The sequence below is a fragment of the Argentina silus genome (assembly GCF_951799395.1).
Source record: "Argentina silus genome assembly, chromosome: 8".
NCBI lineage: Eukaryota > Metazoa > Chordata > Actinopteri > Argentiniformes > Argentinidae > Argentina > Argentina silus.
In genome coordinates, this window is record NC_139662.1 from 3,290,865 (window position 1) to 3,308,706 (window position 17,842).

The 17,842-nt window shown below is 47.8% G+C and overlaps 1 protein-coding gene across 1 annotated transcript in view; it reads right to left on the reverse strand.

The window, feature by feature from the left end:
* Nucleotides 1–8,105: 8,105 nt before the first annotated feature.
* huwe1 (HECT, UBA and WWE domain containing E3 ubiquitin protein ligase 1) overlaps nt 8,106–17,842 on the reverse strand; it is a 38,316-nt gene continuing 28,579 nt past the window's right edge. Inside the window, exons 66-84 of the mRNA XM_083675497.1 lie at nt 17,348–17,742; nt 16,479–17,154; nt 15,634–16,348; nt 15,374–15,468; nt 15,082–15,238; nt 14,720–14,850; nt 14,137–14,350; nt 13,749–13,984; nt 12,932–13,034; nt 12,689–12,838; nt 12,220–12,465; nt 11,923–12,040; nt 11,560–11,700; nt 11,063–11,350; nt 10,791–10,896; nt 10,270–10,387; nt 9,721–9,902; nt 9,248–9,438; nt 8,106–9,041 (exon numbers count right to left, since the gene is read on the reverse strand). Of these exons, the coding sequence (XP_083531623.1) occupies nt 8,939–9,041; nt 9,248–9,438; nt 9,721–9,902; nt 10,270–10,387; nt 10,791–10,896; nt 11,063–11,350; nt 11,560–11,700; nt 11,923–12,040; nt 12,220–12,465; nt 12,689–12,838; nt 12,932–13,034; nt 13,749–13,984; nt 14,137–14,350; nt 14,720–14,850; nt 15,082–15,238; nt 15,374–15,468; nt 15,634–16,348; nt 16,479–17,154; nt 17,348–17,742 (4,365 nt within the window). The 3' untranslated portion in view covers nt 8,106–8,938. The remainder of the gene's footprint in view (nt 9,042–9,247; nt 9,439–9,720; nt 9,903–10,269; nt 10,388–10,790; nt 10,897–11,062; nt 11,351–11,559; nt 11,701–11,922; nt 12,041–12,219; nt 12,466–12,688; nt 12,839–12,931; nt 13,035–13,748; nt 13,985–14,136; nt 14,351–14,719; nt 14,851–15,081; nt 15,239–15,373; nt 15,469–15,633; nt 16,349–16,478; nt 17,155–17,347; nt 17,743–17,842) is intronic.

A 17,842-nucleotide genomic window follows, 5' to 3' on the forward strand; every position in this document is an offset into this window, starting at 1 on the left:
TGTGATAAAGCGAAGGGCGCTATGGTAGATGCCATCCAAAGGTTTAAGAGTAGTGGCTGCTGCATTTTGGTAGATGATATCACCATAATCAAGCACTGGCATGAACGTTGATTGAACAATCTGCTTTCTGCTGTTCAGGGAAAAGCACATTCTATTCCTATAAAAGAAGCCCAGCTTTTTTACAAGCTCCTCCGTATGTTTTCTGAATGTCAAGTCTTTGTCAAACCAAATGCCCAGGTATTTATAAGCGGAGACAAGCACCACTCAAATACATATGCATGAATCAGATACATCTGTGATTTGGTAAATAACATATATATTGTTTTTCGAGCATTAAACACCAACCTCAGCCCAACAAATGCTCTCTGCAGGACAGCGAATGCAGACTGTAGCTCAGATAGAGCCTGGTCAATCGTGGGGGCAATAGCATACACAATCCAATATTGGGGGGCTGGGAGATGGGAGCGCAGACTGACCAGGGTCAGCCAAACCACCGTTTCTCTCAAATAAAAAGTCTGCTGAGAAGAAATGCAGGTTAAAGGCATTACTTATCTAAATTTTCTCTATAATGAGGCCAGAGTCTGACAAAACTAGTAGGGATGAAGAGGAATGTCCACACTTCAGGGCGTTAATTGTTTCCCAAAATTTTGCAGGATCACTAGCAGAATCTGAGATAGCACTTAGGAAGTAGCTTGATTTAACTTTCTTAATTGATCAGGTGCATCTATTTCTCAGTTGTCTGAAAATCTGCCAGTCAGCTACCAAGTCTGTTTTTCTAGCTTTGGCCCAGGCCTGGTTTCTCAACAAAAGGAGATCTGAAAGGTCCGTGGAATACCAAGGATTAGTCCTATTCTTAATTCTAAGGTGTTTAAAGGGGGCATGTTTGTCTGCCAGAGATGTACATATAGATAAGAAATGTTCTAGAGCCAAATCGGGGTCAGGTATGCAGCTCATAAGGGAAAGATTCGACCAATAAAGATCATGTAACAAACTTTGCTCGCTAAAATGCTTAAAATGTATTTTTATAATGAAGCGTGGAGCAAATATTCCTTTCATCTCTGATACAGACATAATACAGACATCGGACAGTGATCGCTGATGTCATTTGCAAAAACACCACTGGCTATTGTTAGAATGCTGTCTAGCGGGGTGGAAACCATCGCACAGGTGTTTGATTTTATCTGAGGTTTGAGACAACCAGTCTACTTCTTCTAACTATTACTACTTCAGAATGTAAATATAATGATAAAAGTGCAGCTATGTTATCAAGGGTACTAGCAGATGGTTGGCAATACACTCCTATCACAGACAGCTTAGAGTTATTTCCAAAACACACACTAAGGACTAAACATTCATATTGATTTGGTACAGTGGAGGACAGCAGAACAGATGCAGTAAAACAGTTTTTGACAATAATAGCCACCCCTCCTCCTTTCCTTTCTCCGTCTGTCCTAAATATGGGATAGTCATTTAAGGACACATCATTGTCAGGCACTGACAAATTTAGTCATGCTTCAGAGATCACAAAAATGTCTGGGTTTGCCTGTTGAGGCCTATTTGCCATGTGTTGATGAAGTCCATTTTATTTATTAGGCTTCTGGCATTTCAATGGAGTAGTCCAAGCCCATTTCTCATTTTAAAATCGTCTGGTGTTTCTAGGCTGGTTAACTCCCTTGGGTAACTCCCCATTTGTTTGATGAAGCTGTTCATGGAAAGATTAAACTTCCCAGTATACCGAATAAAACGCTGAACCTGGAAAACGTATGGCTCATGAATTCAACTGATCTATTCACCTCTTCATCGCGTTCCAAGTCTTCACTTCCTCATCACCTCTTCTTCATCCTCATACACACAGCCCCACCCAGACACCACACATTTGAAAAAGTCTCTACAGTATATAATTAATCAGAGAGACATATAGAAGCAGAGAAAGAGAGAGAAAAGCAATAAGAGGGAGAGTGAAGCAGAAAGAGAGAGAGAGAGAGAGAGAGAGAGGCGACGAGAGAGAGAGAGAAAAGACAGAGGGGCGGGGCTCTCTCTAGTCAGGCCATTCCTCGAGGATGGCAGGCTGAGTTGGGCTTGTTTCTACTGCTGTGGCTCAGTGTTCCATTGATCCAGTTAAATTCATTACGTGGCTGTAAGGTCACCCTACCACCTCAACCCAGCATTAATCACTCACTAATTGAAGGGAAATTACTCTGATTTAGTTTCCTGCCATGGCGAGTGCCCTGTCGAGCATATACGACCAGTACTTCACCCTCATCAACACATTTGATTAAGGATGTTTACTCCATGCAAATAGTCATTTAGGACTCTGATACTATTTGACATGCCTTGTCCTGAGTTTGAAGACCGATATTAAATCTGTGTGGAGAAATGATGGACAGTTAAGGAGAGATCTTAGCTGGCGACAATGAACTCAGATTGTAGTTTTATTATGTGGTTGAGGGTATTTGGGATCTTTGCAAATCACTTATATGCAAAGCAGGAGCTTTTTGCATAGAATCTTTCATTGCATCGCACTTTGGGGCAGTAGGGTTAACTTGGGTTCACCCTTTGTTATTCCCTCTGGAAAATAACAGGCGCAAAAACGTAGTTACTGTATGTCTGGCTCAAGATGACTTCTGTTTTGAATGTTCCGTCAACCAGTCAACAGCCCTTCATAGCTCTCTTTGTCTTAGTGGTATGGTGAGTTTACCAAAATTGTCGACCAACTGTTACAGTAGAGAGGTTCACTGCACTGCATGTGGCGTAATGGTGCTCCAAAAGTATGAGGGCTGGTATTTTGCAGTGGTCACCTGCCTCCTCTAAAATGTCACTCAGTGCACACTGCTGTGGGAGGGAGGGAGGGCTATGGGGTGGGGGGTTACAGTGCAGTAGAGAGGCTGGGGACAGAGGTATGACAGTGGAAAATGAATGGGTACTGCAGGTAGAGGGCTATTCAACAACATACAAAAACATTATGACCTTTACAGTAGACAGAGAGTGTCACTTCTACTCTGTGTCTGGATGGTGAGGTCCTTGTGTGTGTGTGTGTGTGTGTGTGTGTGTGTGTGTGTGTGTGTGTGTATGCGTGATACCGTGTATGAGTGTGTGTGTGTGTGTGTGTGTGTGTGTGTGTGTGTGAGACTGTGTGTGAGTGTGTGTATGTGTGCGTGTGTAACCAAAGGCCATCTCATACCTATCTGATCACCAGCTGAGCCAAGCCATCTCTAGTCCACCTCTCTCCTGAGGACAAAAAAGGAGCCATACTGTTCATCCTGTGTCATTACTCTCAAACCTGAACGACAAAACATAAGGAGGGAGACTGTCTGAGTCCAGGTTTACTGACTGTGCCTGAGTGACAAACTGGAGAACACTTCAACTAGGGCTGTTCTTATCATCACAATAGATCAACATCTTGCTATACTCGACCGCACTGGTCCTCTCCTTCTAAGCTTTTTTTCCTCACAGGCAGAGCACAAATAGCTTCCTAATCAGAAGGTGCTGACAAGCCAGACACAACACATAACACCCCTCGGAACATTTGATGTCCTGTCAATGCTAAAGGCCACTGTCTCTGTTTTGCCCCATTCTCTCAACAAAGAAAACATAGGATACAAGAAATAGGATTGGATACAAGAAATCATTTGTGCAGAAATTGTAGAAAACATTCCCACTTTTATACAGCATTTTTGTCTATCCATATAAACAGTCATAGTGTTTCTCTCTACAATTCCCACGGGGGTTCTGCTACATTGAGACAAATGATTCTGAAATTCAATGATGATGAATAATCCAACATTAATTAATTAGGGGAAAATATGACACAACTGTCACAGTTGTGCTCAAGGGTAGTAAACAATGAGACTGTTAATTGGTCTCTTATGTAAACAAATCAAATGTATGGAATTAATACACTCTCTTTGTTCGGTTATAATTCACATAGTGGGGTCTCCAGTGGTCGTCTCCCCCACCCCCCCGTAGTGCACTTGGAGCAGGATCATAGAGAGTTCATTCACAATATGAATGGAACTGGCTACTGCACTCTGCCAAGGAAATGGTTAATCACTGTCATCAATTCCCCAGAAAAATATATCCATTCAGCCTATTAGGAACATTAAAGCAATTACACTAATGAACTCACTCCATGTCCCCCTTTCATGAACTCTCTCTCTCTCTCTCTGAGGGCAGTAATATTGTGATTTACAGTGCCTTCGGAAAGTATTCAGACCCCTTCACTTTTTCCACATTTTGTTGTGTTATAGACTTAATTTAAAATGGAATCCACACACAATACCCCAGAATGACAAGGCGAAAACTGGTTTTTAGACATTTCAGTACATTTATTAAAATTGAAATACAGAAATACCTCATGTACATAAGTATTCAGACCCTTTGCTATGACACTCTTAAAATGAGCTAAAATGCAGAAATGTCATCAACAAATCACTCAATAAGTTGAATTAAGTCCATCTTAACGGAAGGATAATAGTTCATGTAATTTTGGAATTAATGTCTTTGTTTTTATAGGGCCTCTGATTTGCATAGGAATCAATTACACACTGTGTGGATCAGGTTGTCATTACAAACTGAGCAAATGGAGAGGAAGAAAACTGCTCAGGAATGCAACCCTAGATTGGAGAGATTTACAAAAATCTACAAAGTTGAATGGTGGAGAAGAAAAAGCACAGTCGATGGGACATCATCTCAGTCACTCTACAAAATTGGTCTATAACCAAGTGGCCAAAAGAATCCCTTAATGGAAAATAATCTCTCATATCCATAATTGTGTTAGCAACAATGAATTCAAGTGATACAGCAAAGAAAGTGGCTGGAAATGTGTTTATTTGGTTTTACTACAAAGCATTAAGTTTGGTGCAATTCCAGCACATGCAGTTTCCGCACCATCTCTTGATGATATTAATTCCATATAAATTACATGAACTATCATCCTTGCATTAAGATGGACTCAATTCAACTTACTGAGTGATTTGTTGCTGACATTTCCGAAGGCACTGTATGCCAGAGACGTTGAGAGCAGCAGGGAGGTGCTTTATTAGGTTGAGAGCACTCTGGTTCAAACACACACAAAGTACTCCTGATTATTAATGAACTGCCATATAGCCTTCATATCCGCTTCCTCTTGTTATCTGTCTAAAATCAGCAGCAGGGAGAGAGCTAAGTGTTGGACCTTTGGCATTTGCTGGAAACATTAATATCATGTTGTCACATGTTTATCATCTCCCAAAATGATCCTGGTTTTAATGAACCTTTCAGTTGATTCTTGTTTTAAGAATTGACTGTTCAAATATGTTTTAATTTCCCAATAGCAGTATAACATACAAATATACTAACTGACAATACGTTTAGCACATTGTATCAACGAAACTAGAGAGACAAGAGGCACCAATATGTTGACACAAGGATGAGACCCTAATACGTTTTTCAACAGGCCAACCATGAAAACAGTTTATATTTGGATTTTGCTTGAACACTGAAATAGAGAGTTCATCCCATGTTAAGAGTACTTCATGCTCTTCTTTCACAATCCAGTGATCATCACCACCTACTGGAGAAACAAGTACAATGCAGCTCAATTCAACTGGAAACCTTTTAAAGCCATTGCCATCTCTATTGTTGTGTACTAATTAAAACATATTCAAATAAGAAAATGTTTAAGCATAATTTATTTTGTTGATTTTATTGATTCACAATATGTACGGTTTTGTCTTTAATCCTCTCAACTATGTCATGGGTTTAGATCTGAGCACCCCCTTCTGGGCAGAAAATCCTTAAGAGTACTATGGTATGCAGCTAGGCTATCTATATTACAAACATGGATAGAGGAAACTCCTCCAAGTAATTCTATGTGGTTTGAAAAGTTGATGTACCTATTTCCCATGGAAATACTGCAGAGTGTTTTGAACAATAACCTTGAACATTTCAAGAGGGACTGACAGCCAGTTTGTGCGTGTGTGCATACTGTATGTATGCATGCATGATATTTATATTATGAAAAATTAGTTATTATTTATAATAATATACATATTATTGTATGTCTCTGTTTGTTTGTGTGTGTGTGTGTGTGTGTGTTTGTGTGTGTGTGTGTGTTTGTGGGGAGGGGTTGGAAGAGAGGGGATGGGGGGTGGTGGTATGTTTGTTGTAGTGTAATGTATTGTGATATTGTGTCTGTTCTGTGAAATCCCCTTCAAAGATGATTTTGTCCAGCATACAGAAAATAATTATAAAAACATTGAAAGAGAAGCATAATTTATCATCCAATACACCAGTATCACTCTTCTGCCAGCCAAAAATATTGTCAAACTGGCAATGCAAAGAAAAAGGTATTTTTACTCTGCCAAGCAGATTCCCAGGGTGGACTACTAATTATTTTTCTACTTTAATTGTGAATCAAAATCTTTGCTGCCAACACACCGCAACTGATGCCGTCACTCTGTGTAAATCATGTGTGGCCAATACTCTGGTGCTAAATTGCATCTGCGATTTGCCCAGGAGGGTGTCTAACTTGCTGGCTTAACTAAAACCAAGGCTTACGGTGGGGCTGGAATCCCTGCATGACAGCACTGTAATTCCATTTACCATGCATGAGCGCACACCAAATCATATATTGTCCAACTGAGTATCAGAGGAGGAAAGTAGGCTTTTTAGAGAGGGGGGAGGGGTGTGAAAACCTGCGAAGTACTTTTTTTTCCTGTTGTGGCACGTTCTCAAGTGGACCAACTTTGCCACACAAGAGCAGGTAACCTCGGGAACGGAGACTTGAGGGATACAGAAACAAGGGGTATGACAGGTACACTGAAAGTGCTTTAACATGAGAGGACGGGGCAAAGGGGAGGACAGGCGAGGGAAGGGGACTATTTGCAAGGAAGTAAGTACTACAGGTAAGTATGCCATATTCAGTATGCTCCATTACCTTTAAATGACCCTGTGACAGATGACACTAAAGCCCCTTAAGAACACAAAGGGACACAAGGTAACAAACACAAGTTATCAGAGATGACAACGGTTTACACCTTATACGCTGACCCTGGTTGTCGTAACTTGACGTTGTTTGTCCTGACAGCCCTGACACTTGTGGCTCAGTTCACTGGGTTCAACGCCACAGCCAGACAGTCATTTCTTCCTCTCAAACAACACCTCCGACCACATGACCAGTGTCCTAACCAGGGGCTGAGAGGAACACAAACACCATCTTATCACCCACCACTCAGGGGAGAAGAAGCATTAGGAACCGATCCAAGAGCGACAGTGCAAATTAGTAGCTTCAGGGATAAAAGAATGTGACCGACAAACCGGCCCACGCCACCGACATTCATGCTCATCCATGAAGTGCATCTGAAAGTCCCCATTCTCCAACATCATGTCACTTCCAGTTCATCAGCAGTGAGACAGAGATGAGATGATGACTGTAGGCCCAGACTATGCATGTGACATAACCAAGGGTAAAGACAGACAGCTGTGGCTTGACTGACCGAGAATGTAGACAACAGGTCCACTAGATTACAGACCGCACTGGGTCTCTACAGCTCAACTCAGCTGTCTTTCTGTGTGCCGCTGCTCCTTACAGGCCCCCAGGCTCCTGTCCTGTCTGAATCTTCACTAAACACAGACAACCCCTGAGCAAAGGCCAGGCCCAGGGAGAGGAGCATGTTACTGGGATGGAACTACAATATAGATACAGTGCAAAGACATTTGTTTTATAAAGGACTGGCGCTCCAGCACAACTGTGTTTTGCACAGAACTCAACAATATAAGCCTCTTTCTGACGGCAAGTTTAGTGACCCTAAGGGGTACATTCCAACGGATCCATTGCTGTTATCCAGGCTTTTGAGATTAAATCTCACCTGCAAGGAAGACCTAAAATAAGAATTTAGTTAAATTGACCATCATTTCAGATATGTAGCTAAATACAATCTATTGTGACAATACACTCCAGAGATTAAGGTAATTGTCTCAATTAGTCCAAAATAGAATTTGTAAGTAGCCTACTGTAGAATTTGAAAGTGTGATTTGCACACTACTAGTATAATTGGCTAGTTTGGCTTTGATGGAGGATGAGTTTGCTATAATGGTTAAAACAATGTTAAAAGAGACAATAAGACTCAATTTTATGCATTTATTCATGTAGTTATTTCACTCTCTGATTCAAAGGCTCAAGGCTGGGTCAGCAATTTAATAGCCAAAAATACTCTAGAATTTGTGGTTAATTTCTTTATCTCCTTCACTTGTTCTCTTCATTTTTTTGTACCATCCTTCCTTAAAAATGCCACAAAACTTTGAAAAGTGCATTTTCTTGAACATCTTCAAAACTTCTCAAGTTGTTCTTTTTCCCCCCATAAAAATGTTCCCCATCGTCAAGGCTTATGAGGTCACAAATTTGCCACAAGAAACAACCAACATTTTTTCCCCAAAGGTTTTATAACCATCCTGTTCACACACACAAACAACCTTCTCATTTTTACACAGCCAGAGAAGAACAAAAAAGATTAAACATAATAAACTCCCAAACCTTTTGTACAGAGAAATCAAACTAAATGGAGAAAATGTCTTTTATATTAGTCCATGTTTTATCCTCTGAATCCGCTCTCAGGTCTGCCATTTTAATTGGGAGGGGAGACACACACAAATATACCAGGTACAGTTTTGTGTGTCGACATGAGGCTCTGTGTGTAGTAGGCAATGTCAATCAGTCCGTCTCGCTTGCTGGTCTGTCTTTCTGTTTCTTTATATGTATTAGAAACCAGTAAGTCTAGGCCATTTCCACAAGTAATCCAGTAATGTCTATGATAGTGCGTGTGTATGTGTGTGTATGTGTGTGTGTGTATATATATGTGCATCTATGTGTCATCAGTTTCAATCTGTCAGAGTAGGCAAGTCTACATGGTGTGAGAGTGTGTGTGTGTGTGTGCGCGCGTTTGTTTAAGAGTCTCAGTGTCTAAGCCAGTCCGAATCCCTCGGAGCATTCCTGAATGGCCAACAGCAGCATGTGTCTCAGCTTCTCGTAGCTCTCGTAGGCTGGGAGGTCCAGCTGGTTAAAGCTAGGAGAGGAGAGGAGAGATCGGGAGGGAAAAGTTAGCGGGGGTGGGGGGGGCGAAAGTTTTGATGTGAAACATGACCTCAATCTAACAATACATGGACCTGCTTCACTCCACCCAGCAGCTACTCAGCAATAACGGCTAATGTTGGATACAGGATACATGTTTTTTTTTTATTATAGAATAAATGAATTAACGCAAATATGTACCAGGTATGAGCTGACGGTAGGCGGTCAGTGGAGCGGTCGTCACGGTGGATCTGGAACTTCTGGATGCCGTTCATGCCCTCCAGAGCAGCAAAGCCTTGCAGGGGCACCTTAGACGTGCCGGTCACAAACTGCAGGAACTTGGCCCTGTCCGCCTGGTCAAAAGAACGCAAGGCCCTCCAGAACCACTGGATCTGAGAAAACACAGCAAAATGGTCAAGACCACACACACACTGCAGAACACAGATCAACATGTAAGAGCAAAAACATGGATATGATTATATTGATATACCAATCTTGCTATATGATTGGCATCTGTGGTACTTGGTAGTTGTGTGTGTACACCAGTATTGAGCTGCCCTGCTACAGTGAGTGAGAGTACCGTTCCACTGAATACGGGTACTGTGTGTGCACGCGTGTGTCTGCCTCTATTGAACTGGACTGGTACTTGTGGTATTGTCAGTGTGTGTGTGTACCTGTATTGAGCTGGACTGGTACTTGTGGTACTCAGTATTGGCCTTGAGGTCGTCAATGTCGATGGTGGGCAGGCCAGAGATGAGCAGCTCCAGCTCCTGCTCGGTGAAGATGGAGATCAGCCTTTTGGGGATGATCTCATAGAAGCCCTCCAGGAAGGCTGCCAGCTGCTTACGGATAGCACCTGGCAGAGGAGAGGAGGGAAGAGAGAGAGAGAGAGAGAGAGAGAGAGAGAGAGAGAGAGAGAGAGAGAGAGAGAGAGAGAGAGAGAGAGAGAGAGAGAGAGAGAGAGAGAGAGAGAGAGAGAGAGAGAGAGAGAGAGAGAGAGAGAGAGAGAGAGAGAGAGCTGAGCAAAGCTGGCCTGGTTACACATCCACCATAGTTGCTGAAACAGTGCTGGAAAAGACAATGTGAAAGGAAAACATCCGAGCCAGCACGGTATGGTTTGGTTCAGGCTCTTATGTCTAACTATCTCTATGTAAGGAGGGGAGAGAGCTGAGGGACGTCTGCTGCCTGTGGTGTTGCAGTGGCTAGATGGACCCTCCTCTCACCTGTCATCTTCATTTGGCAGACCAGGTGCACATATTCCTTCTTGTTCTCCTCCGTGACTATGATGTTGGCGCCGTTGGGCTTCAGGTCCCTGACTTCACACACCCCAAACTCCTGGACCTGGAGGGAGAGGAGAGTGGACGGGAAAGCTTAGCTCCAACAGTGATTTGTGAAATGCATCCACAATTTCAGCTCAATAACACACGGATTATAGATGGCATCCATTAGTGGTTACTTTTCTTTGACTTTGGCTGTTATGAAACAAATATTATAATTCAAGCCCTGTATTTTTTGTTTTAAATTTCAGCACCTGATTTTATGACAATTGATCCGGGCCAGGCCAGGCTCGACTTGCGGTGAAGAAAGGCTCATTAAAATGTCTTCGATGTTGGGCGAGGGCCTCATCTTAACAGGACCGGGTTGGGTCGGGCTTGAAGTTTCAGGCCCATTTAAAACTCTACCCTGTATCAGTTTCAACAGACACCACAGAGATAGACAAGAGAGAGCAGGTAACTTAACTGACCTCAGTGCTGAATGTCAGCTCGTAGCCCAGAGTGGACACGTCATTCTCCAACAGGTAGACCAGGCCCTGGAAGAATGGGTAGTCTTCACTCTCCATGTCTGTGTACCTGAAGACAACACACACACACACACACCTGTGTCAGCCCCATGGATATTATAACATTCCTTAAAGATGAAGTTCCTGTTACAAACATTAAAATAGTATTGTGAACCTAATTTCCACACATGAAAGGATTAGTCCATGTCTGTATGGCTAGAGCTGCGGTCCAGTACCTGACACTCTTGCCCAGGATGTGCTTGTAGAAGCTGCGGGTGAAGTAGCACTCCAGCAGCCGGTTGTCGTAGACGGCCTTGGCCACCACGCGGCCCACAAACTTGAAGTAGCTGAGGTGGTTGGGGTTGCAGTGGGATGAGGGGTTGATGGTGTAGGTGACCCTGTCGCCCGGCGAGGTGCGGAACAGGGCGTACATGGCGTTGAACATCTCCCTGGAGATTATCATGTACCACTCCCTCAGCAGACCGCCTGCATCCTGGCCTTCCTCCCCTTCAAACACTATGTACCTGGAGAGAGAGAGAGAGAGAGAGAGAGAGAGAGAGAGAGAGAGAGAGAGAGAGAGAGAGAGAGAGAGAGAGAGAGAGAGAGAGAGAGATCAATGGGGTCAGTATCCTGGCTGTCGTGTCATGGGTAGAACAACAAAGTGACGAGGTGAAACAGACAAACAAAAAAAGTGACAGACACAAGAGGAGGAGGAGGAAGTGCTGAGGCTTACAGTCTGTTCTTCATGTCCTCTGGGCTCTTGCGGTGCAGCTCCCTGTACGAGTCCTCGAACACGTGGTCTCTCCTCACATGCACGGCCATGTCCTCCTTCCTCAGGCCCTCGTCCAGACGCTCCAGCTCCTGCCGGAAGTACCTGAGGGAGTGGAGGGAGGGATGGTGAGAATACACAACACACTCCTCATCTGGGAAACAAGGGCTGTGTTCCAAAAGTCACACTAGAATACCACATAGAATTAAGCCATGTTATTGGGCCAAGCATTATAAATGGTACACTAGTGTGGGTATTGAAACAGCCTCTCGGAGCAAACCGTAGCAAAGAGCACCATCATTTGGACAATAATGAGTCGGTTCTTACTTTCTTTTGACATCAAAGTCCAGGATGCGGATGTAGTCGACCAGCACGGCGAAGGGCCCGTCGGCCAGGTGAGTGGTGGACTGACGCAGGATCTGGTTAAGCACTGTGCGGTGAGTCTCTGTGAAAGAGAGAGACAGGGAGAGAAGAGAGAGAGAGAGAGGGGAGAGAGAGAGAGAAGTTGGAGATATAAAGATTGAGACAGAAGAAAATACTGTATCGGTTTTCCCAACACTTGACAAGCATGATCACAATGACCCTAACTACACCCTCCCCTCCTCGCTGGGCCCTTAGACTTACCAGCGAAGCGCAGGAACTTCTGGGTGTCGGGGGGCAGGTTGGAGGAGATGTGCATGGAGGAGGGCTCCCTGGAGAAGAATGGGTCCAGGGAGGAGGGCGTGGCTGGGGTGAGGGGTGCAGGGGATAGCGGGGGAGGTTCGTCCTTGATGTGGGACAGCTGGCTCTCCCGGGTGTCCCTCACTGGGGGCTTGCTCTCCCGCTCCGTGGCATGGACCAGGAAGAAGGCCTCTACCGCTGGTTGCAGAACTGGGGGAAGGAGAGCGAGGCAAAAAAGTGAGAGACCGGCAACATATTCAAATTGTTATTTTTATCCAGTTTGTTATTGAGTCACATTATGTACTAGGGCAAAGGTTAAACTGTATTTAATTGCATTCTTGATTGTTAAGTGAAATGGCCAATAACTCACATCTTCAAGACAATGGTCATTTAAGAGTTATCGACATGAAGGACCAACACACTTAACACGTACCCAGTACAGCGTGCTGGTCATGCGATTCCTCCAGCTCCTTTAGGCACTCCCCGAGCATGTCCCACAGCTCGTCCAATAGCAGCTGCTCGCTCAGCAGAGGGAGGTCCGGGAGCCTCTCCTCATTCTCCGATTGGCTGTTGCCTTCTTCATCTGCACAAATCAGTCAATTTAGCATACATATCTATAGACTGTGTTGAGACCTATGCTCCCAATATATATACACACACACGTGGCCTGTCTCACCCAGGGGTGCAGGGTCCTGCTCCAAGGGGGACGGCTGGTCAACATCCATGGGGGAGTCGTCTCTCTGGGAGGCTTGAGGTTCCGACACTGACTGCACCTCCGACTGGACCGGAGAAATGGGTAGAATAAAAGAGGAGAAGAAACAGAGGGAGAACATAGGAGCAGATGGAAGGAGGGAGGGAGGGAGGGGGGGGGGGGAGGGAAAAATGCATGATTAATACAAGCCAGAGGTTTTTCTACCAGACCATAAAACTGAGTTTGCCATGCAATCATGACATTCCTCTAAACCTGCTAGAAAGAGTGAGAGGGAGAGAGGTGGGGGGGGGGGGGGGGGGGGGGCAAAAGCATGAAGCCATAACAGCCAGCCAAACAAAGACATCATCAAATCATCCAATAGGAGCAGGCAGCACATTCACACGACAGACCGTCCTTCCTTGCCAGTAGAACGTGTCAGTACACCCAGACAGGCCATCAATACAGAATGCAGTGGATCATTGGCAGCAGATATCTGTCTGAAGCGGTCACTATACATCACATCAGCAGTGTGGATGTTTATCGGTGTGGACAACAGTACTGTAGGTGGGAGACTACTGCTGTAGGGTGGTAGTAAATGCAATGCTGGCACCAGTGTAGTCAGTATGCATTTGGCCAGAACTGGTATATATGTATGACTGGTCAGTGTGTGAGTTTATGAGCCAATATGCATGTCGTCAGCAGCCTATGGTAAGTTTGCAAGTTATCAGTACTAGTATGCGATGTATGGCGTCAGTATGCGTGTTGCAGTCTGCTGCCTGCTGTCAATGCGGCCCATGCTAACCGTGGCAGCGCTCGCCGTGCCGGCAGGGGGGGCAGCAGCGGGGGCATGGGGGGCCACAGAGGATCCGGCTGCGACGGTGGAGACGGCGGCAGCGGCGGCGGAGGAGGGCGGGGGGGGCTGCTGGAGGCGGCGTGCCCTCTGCCCCTCTCTCACCATCTGGATGATGGCGTCGGCCTCGGCCTCCAGCTGACGCACGGCCGCCTGGATGCTGCTGGCGGAGCCCAGACTGGTGGAGCCTGGGAGGAGGAGAGGACACGGCAGTCACACGACACGTACATGGTCCATTCATTCAATAACAGCAATCTGTATAGAACCCAAATTTAATTATAATAAAATAAAATAAAAAATAAATAAAAAATGCCTGCGTGTGTGTGTGTTGTGGCCTCACCTAGCCGTCCCGTCTGCTTGGCCTTCTTGTTGGCGCGGCGTGTGTCCTCCCGGAGCTGGATGATGACCTGCAGCACGCGGAGGAAGAACTTCTGCGTGGACGTCTTGGAGGTCAGGGAGCTCATGCAGGGCAGCTGCAGCTCGCGGCCTCCCAGCGTGCGCTTCTGGGCGGCCACGATCACCACGCTCTCCGATCCGTCGAACCTACGCCCCCGCCAGCACACGAGGACGGGCGACAAGGCGAGTACAGTCATTATGGAGGAATGGGACAGAAACGGGACACGGGCGAACGAGGGTACCACGCACGGCTTCATTCATTCATCTCAGCCAGTCTGGCTCAAAAACTGTCAAGTTGGTACTGCGAGAAGGCAAAAACCACTGATTACTATGCATTATTTTTGACATTTTAATCTTCGGAAAGGAATGCTGTCATGTAAGCTAAATGTCTGTCATCCTCGTTATGCGTTTAGCCTCGAGCTAACGAAGCCTTTCCTAATCAGCAGACTTGAAAAGGTTCCGTAGACACCCTGAGAGCCAGTGACAGTGACGCTAGCGTCCCCAGTGAGTGCCCCCCCCTCTCCTCACCTGCTAGGCATCTTGCCTTTGAGCCTGGCAGAGAGGGAGTCGTCCGGCGGGGCCTCGGGTGACGTGGCGTCGGCCCGGGCTCGTCTCTGCTGCTCCAGGTTGTACTCCCTCAGCTCGGCCAATAACGTGCCTGAGAGATAGAGAGAGGAGAGGGTCAGAGGGACAGACGGGACCAGAGGGACTTTTAAAACATGAGTATGAGTCAGTAGGGCTGTGTTGAAGGGCAAACTGTGTTGTGGGTGGGATGGAGAGGTTAAGGGTGAGGAGGCTTTGAATAAGGTGTGTGTATGTATATGATGTCAGTAGATATGGCTGTGTGTGTGTGTGTGTGTGTGGGGGGGGGGGTATGTGGGGTACTGACCGATCTGTTTGCAGAGAGTGTATCCGAGGTGGCGTGCCCCACTGAGGAGCAATCGGAGCACCGTGTCCCTTGTGGCTCCGTCACCTCGGGACAGCTGGAGCAGGATGTTGGCTGCGTCCTCCAGGCCCTCCTCTGAACACGAGTGAGACGTGAGCACCTGGGGGGTGGAGGAGAAGGGCAGTGTTAATCCACACAATATAGAACCCAACACAGAGTGTTCTCTCACACACACACACACCAACACTACATAGAACCAACCCAGTGAGTGTGTTGAAATGATGCCCCTCCTTACCTCCACAGATAGCTGCAGTTGTTTCTCAGTGAGTCCAGTGGTGGCAAGCTTGGTGTCACTCTCAACACTGCACAACATAGCTCCCCTCTGCTTCCCTGTTGACACACACACACACACACACACACACACACACACACACAAACCATCAGTCTTCTCCACATGGTGTAACCACGCAGCTGGGTAAACACACAGCCTCCTCTATATTCACTGATACATCCTGCCATTGCTTGTTCAGTGCAGTTTGAGGAGCGTGTTATCACCTGCAGAGCTGGCTCCGGTAGCAGCTGGGATGGACACAGAGGTAGAGGTCTGGAGGGCTGCGAGGCTCGTCCCTGAGGATGAGCCCTGGGCTGCAGCCGCCACCGAACCCCCTGAGACCACCGCTGTGGCACCGTGAGCCGAGGCTGAAACCGACACTGAAACGGGGATAGTGGGCGCCGCTGACGCCGCCGTGCTGGTGGCCGTGGGGCCGGCGGTGGCCTGCGTGGCGGGGTGCCCGGCCGGCACCTCGTTGGCCTTGTTGTCGGGCAAAGCGATGGAGATGAGCGAGAGCAGGCGCAGCAGTTTCTCCGTGAGCAGGGAGCTGCGGCGGATGACCGGGTGGGACAGCATGTTCATCAGCTGGCCCAGCGGAGACGCCTCCAGGCTGAACTGGGCGCCTTCTGCCTCGCCGGCTCCCCCCAGTGGAACAGTTTTCATGGAGGCCTTGCCCTTGCGGCTCACATTCATGTTGTCCAGCTTTACCAGCAGGTCCCAGAAGTCGGTGGAGATGCCCAGAGACTGGGGCGTGATGGCGGAACAGGCGCCCAGAGAGTTCTGGGTGGTGGAGGAGGGGGTGGAGGGGGTGTTGGAGGTGGGGTTGTTCTGGGGCCTGGAGCCCCCTCCCGATGCCCCTGATAACAGGCGTGCGTCGAGGTCAGAAGCAGAGGAGGACAGGTCCTTACAGCGTTGCTGGGTGAAGTGACTGGGGAACACCTAAAAAAAGAGGAGAGGGAACAGAAGAAGTTAAACACCATGACTTACAAAGACAATGGCAATTCACCATCTCCCGAAAAACATCAATTCAAAACGCCCCAAACTAACAAATCGTAGAAAAATATCATACCTTAGCCAGTTGGATGAGTGTGTCCAACACATGTCGACAGACCACAGGAGCAGCCTGAGGGTGGATGTGTACCGTGGATCCTCCGCCAGTAGCACACGTCACTCCCGCTCCGGCCCCGGTCAGCCCTCCTCCTCCCAGCACGCCCACGCCTGACGACCCCCCGGCAGAGTGCCGCTCCGCGTGCTTCCGGCCCGACGCCCGCTGGATCTGGAAAATGTTCGTCCGGCAGCCCAGGGCCGCGTCCATGGAAACGGAGAGCCAGGAGAGCTGGCTGGAGCTGCGCGACTCCACCCTGTTGAGCAGCTCGAGAGAGGAGGAGGAGGAGGAAGAGGAAGAGGAGGAGGAAGAGGAAGAGAGGGAGGAGGCGGTGGAGCCTTTGCTCCCTCCGCAGGCCCCCTGGGCGGCGGCCCTCTTGCCCCGGGCGTCTTCGAGGCGGGCCGTCTCCACGCAGACCTCGCTCTCGCTGCTGCGCTGCAGGATGGACAGCAGGCTGCGGATGACCCAGCCGCGCGTCTGCGAGTGGTAGCACAGGTTCCTGAGCACGCGGTGCAGGCGGCTGGTGTTGAGCTTGGGCTCGTCCACAAACAGCAGCACCAGCAGGCAGGACAGAGCCTCGTGGTCCAGGAGGAGACGCCCGCGCAGACGCAGCAGGGAGTCCACGCTGGAGCTGGAGGGCCTGGACACACACACGGTCGCACAAGAGTTTAGAATGTGTCTCTCACACTCACACACACACACACACACACTTCACCCCAAGTCTAAACACTTCTGGTGAAACTCCTTCCAGTGAGGTTCAGCACAGACACACGTGTACTTTCTCCACTCATGACTTGGCAATGGCTCTCTCTCTCTCTCTCTCTCCCCCTCACCTGCTGTGGTTGGCCCCTCCGCCCATCTGGAAGGTGCCGCCCCTCTGCACGGCCAGCCGGGTGTACTGGACCCCGCGGTTGCCCCCCAGGCGGCTGGTGAAGGCGGGGGAGCGAAGGATGGCCGAGAGGGCCGAGGAGGAGCTGTGGCCGAACAGCCTCTCGTGCATTAGCTGCCTCTGGCGCGCCTCCTGCTCGCGGCGCAGCGCGGCGGCCTCGGCGGCAATGTCCGGGGGCATGACGGCCAGCACGCTGTCCTCCATGTCCTCCAGCACGCTGCGTCTCAGCTCGGAGGGCAGGGTCTGGATGAAGGTGACGGGGTCCAGGGGTGTGTCGCCCTGGGTGGGCTGCTGGGACAGTTCTCTACGCTGCTGCTCTGCCCGCTGCTGGGCCAGGACCTAGAGAGAGAGAGAGAGAGAGAGAGAGAGAGAGAAAAGGGAGAGCAGGTTAGAGGGGGGAACTGGTCATGAGGCATTATACAAGTATCCCCAAAAACAG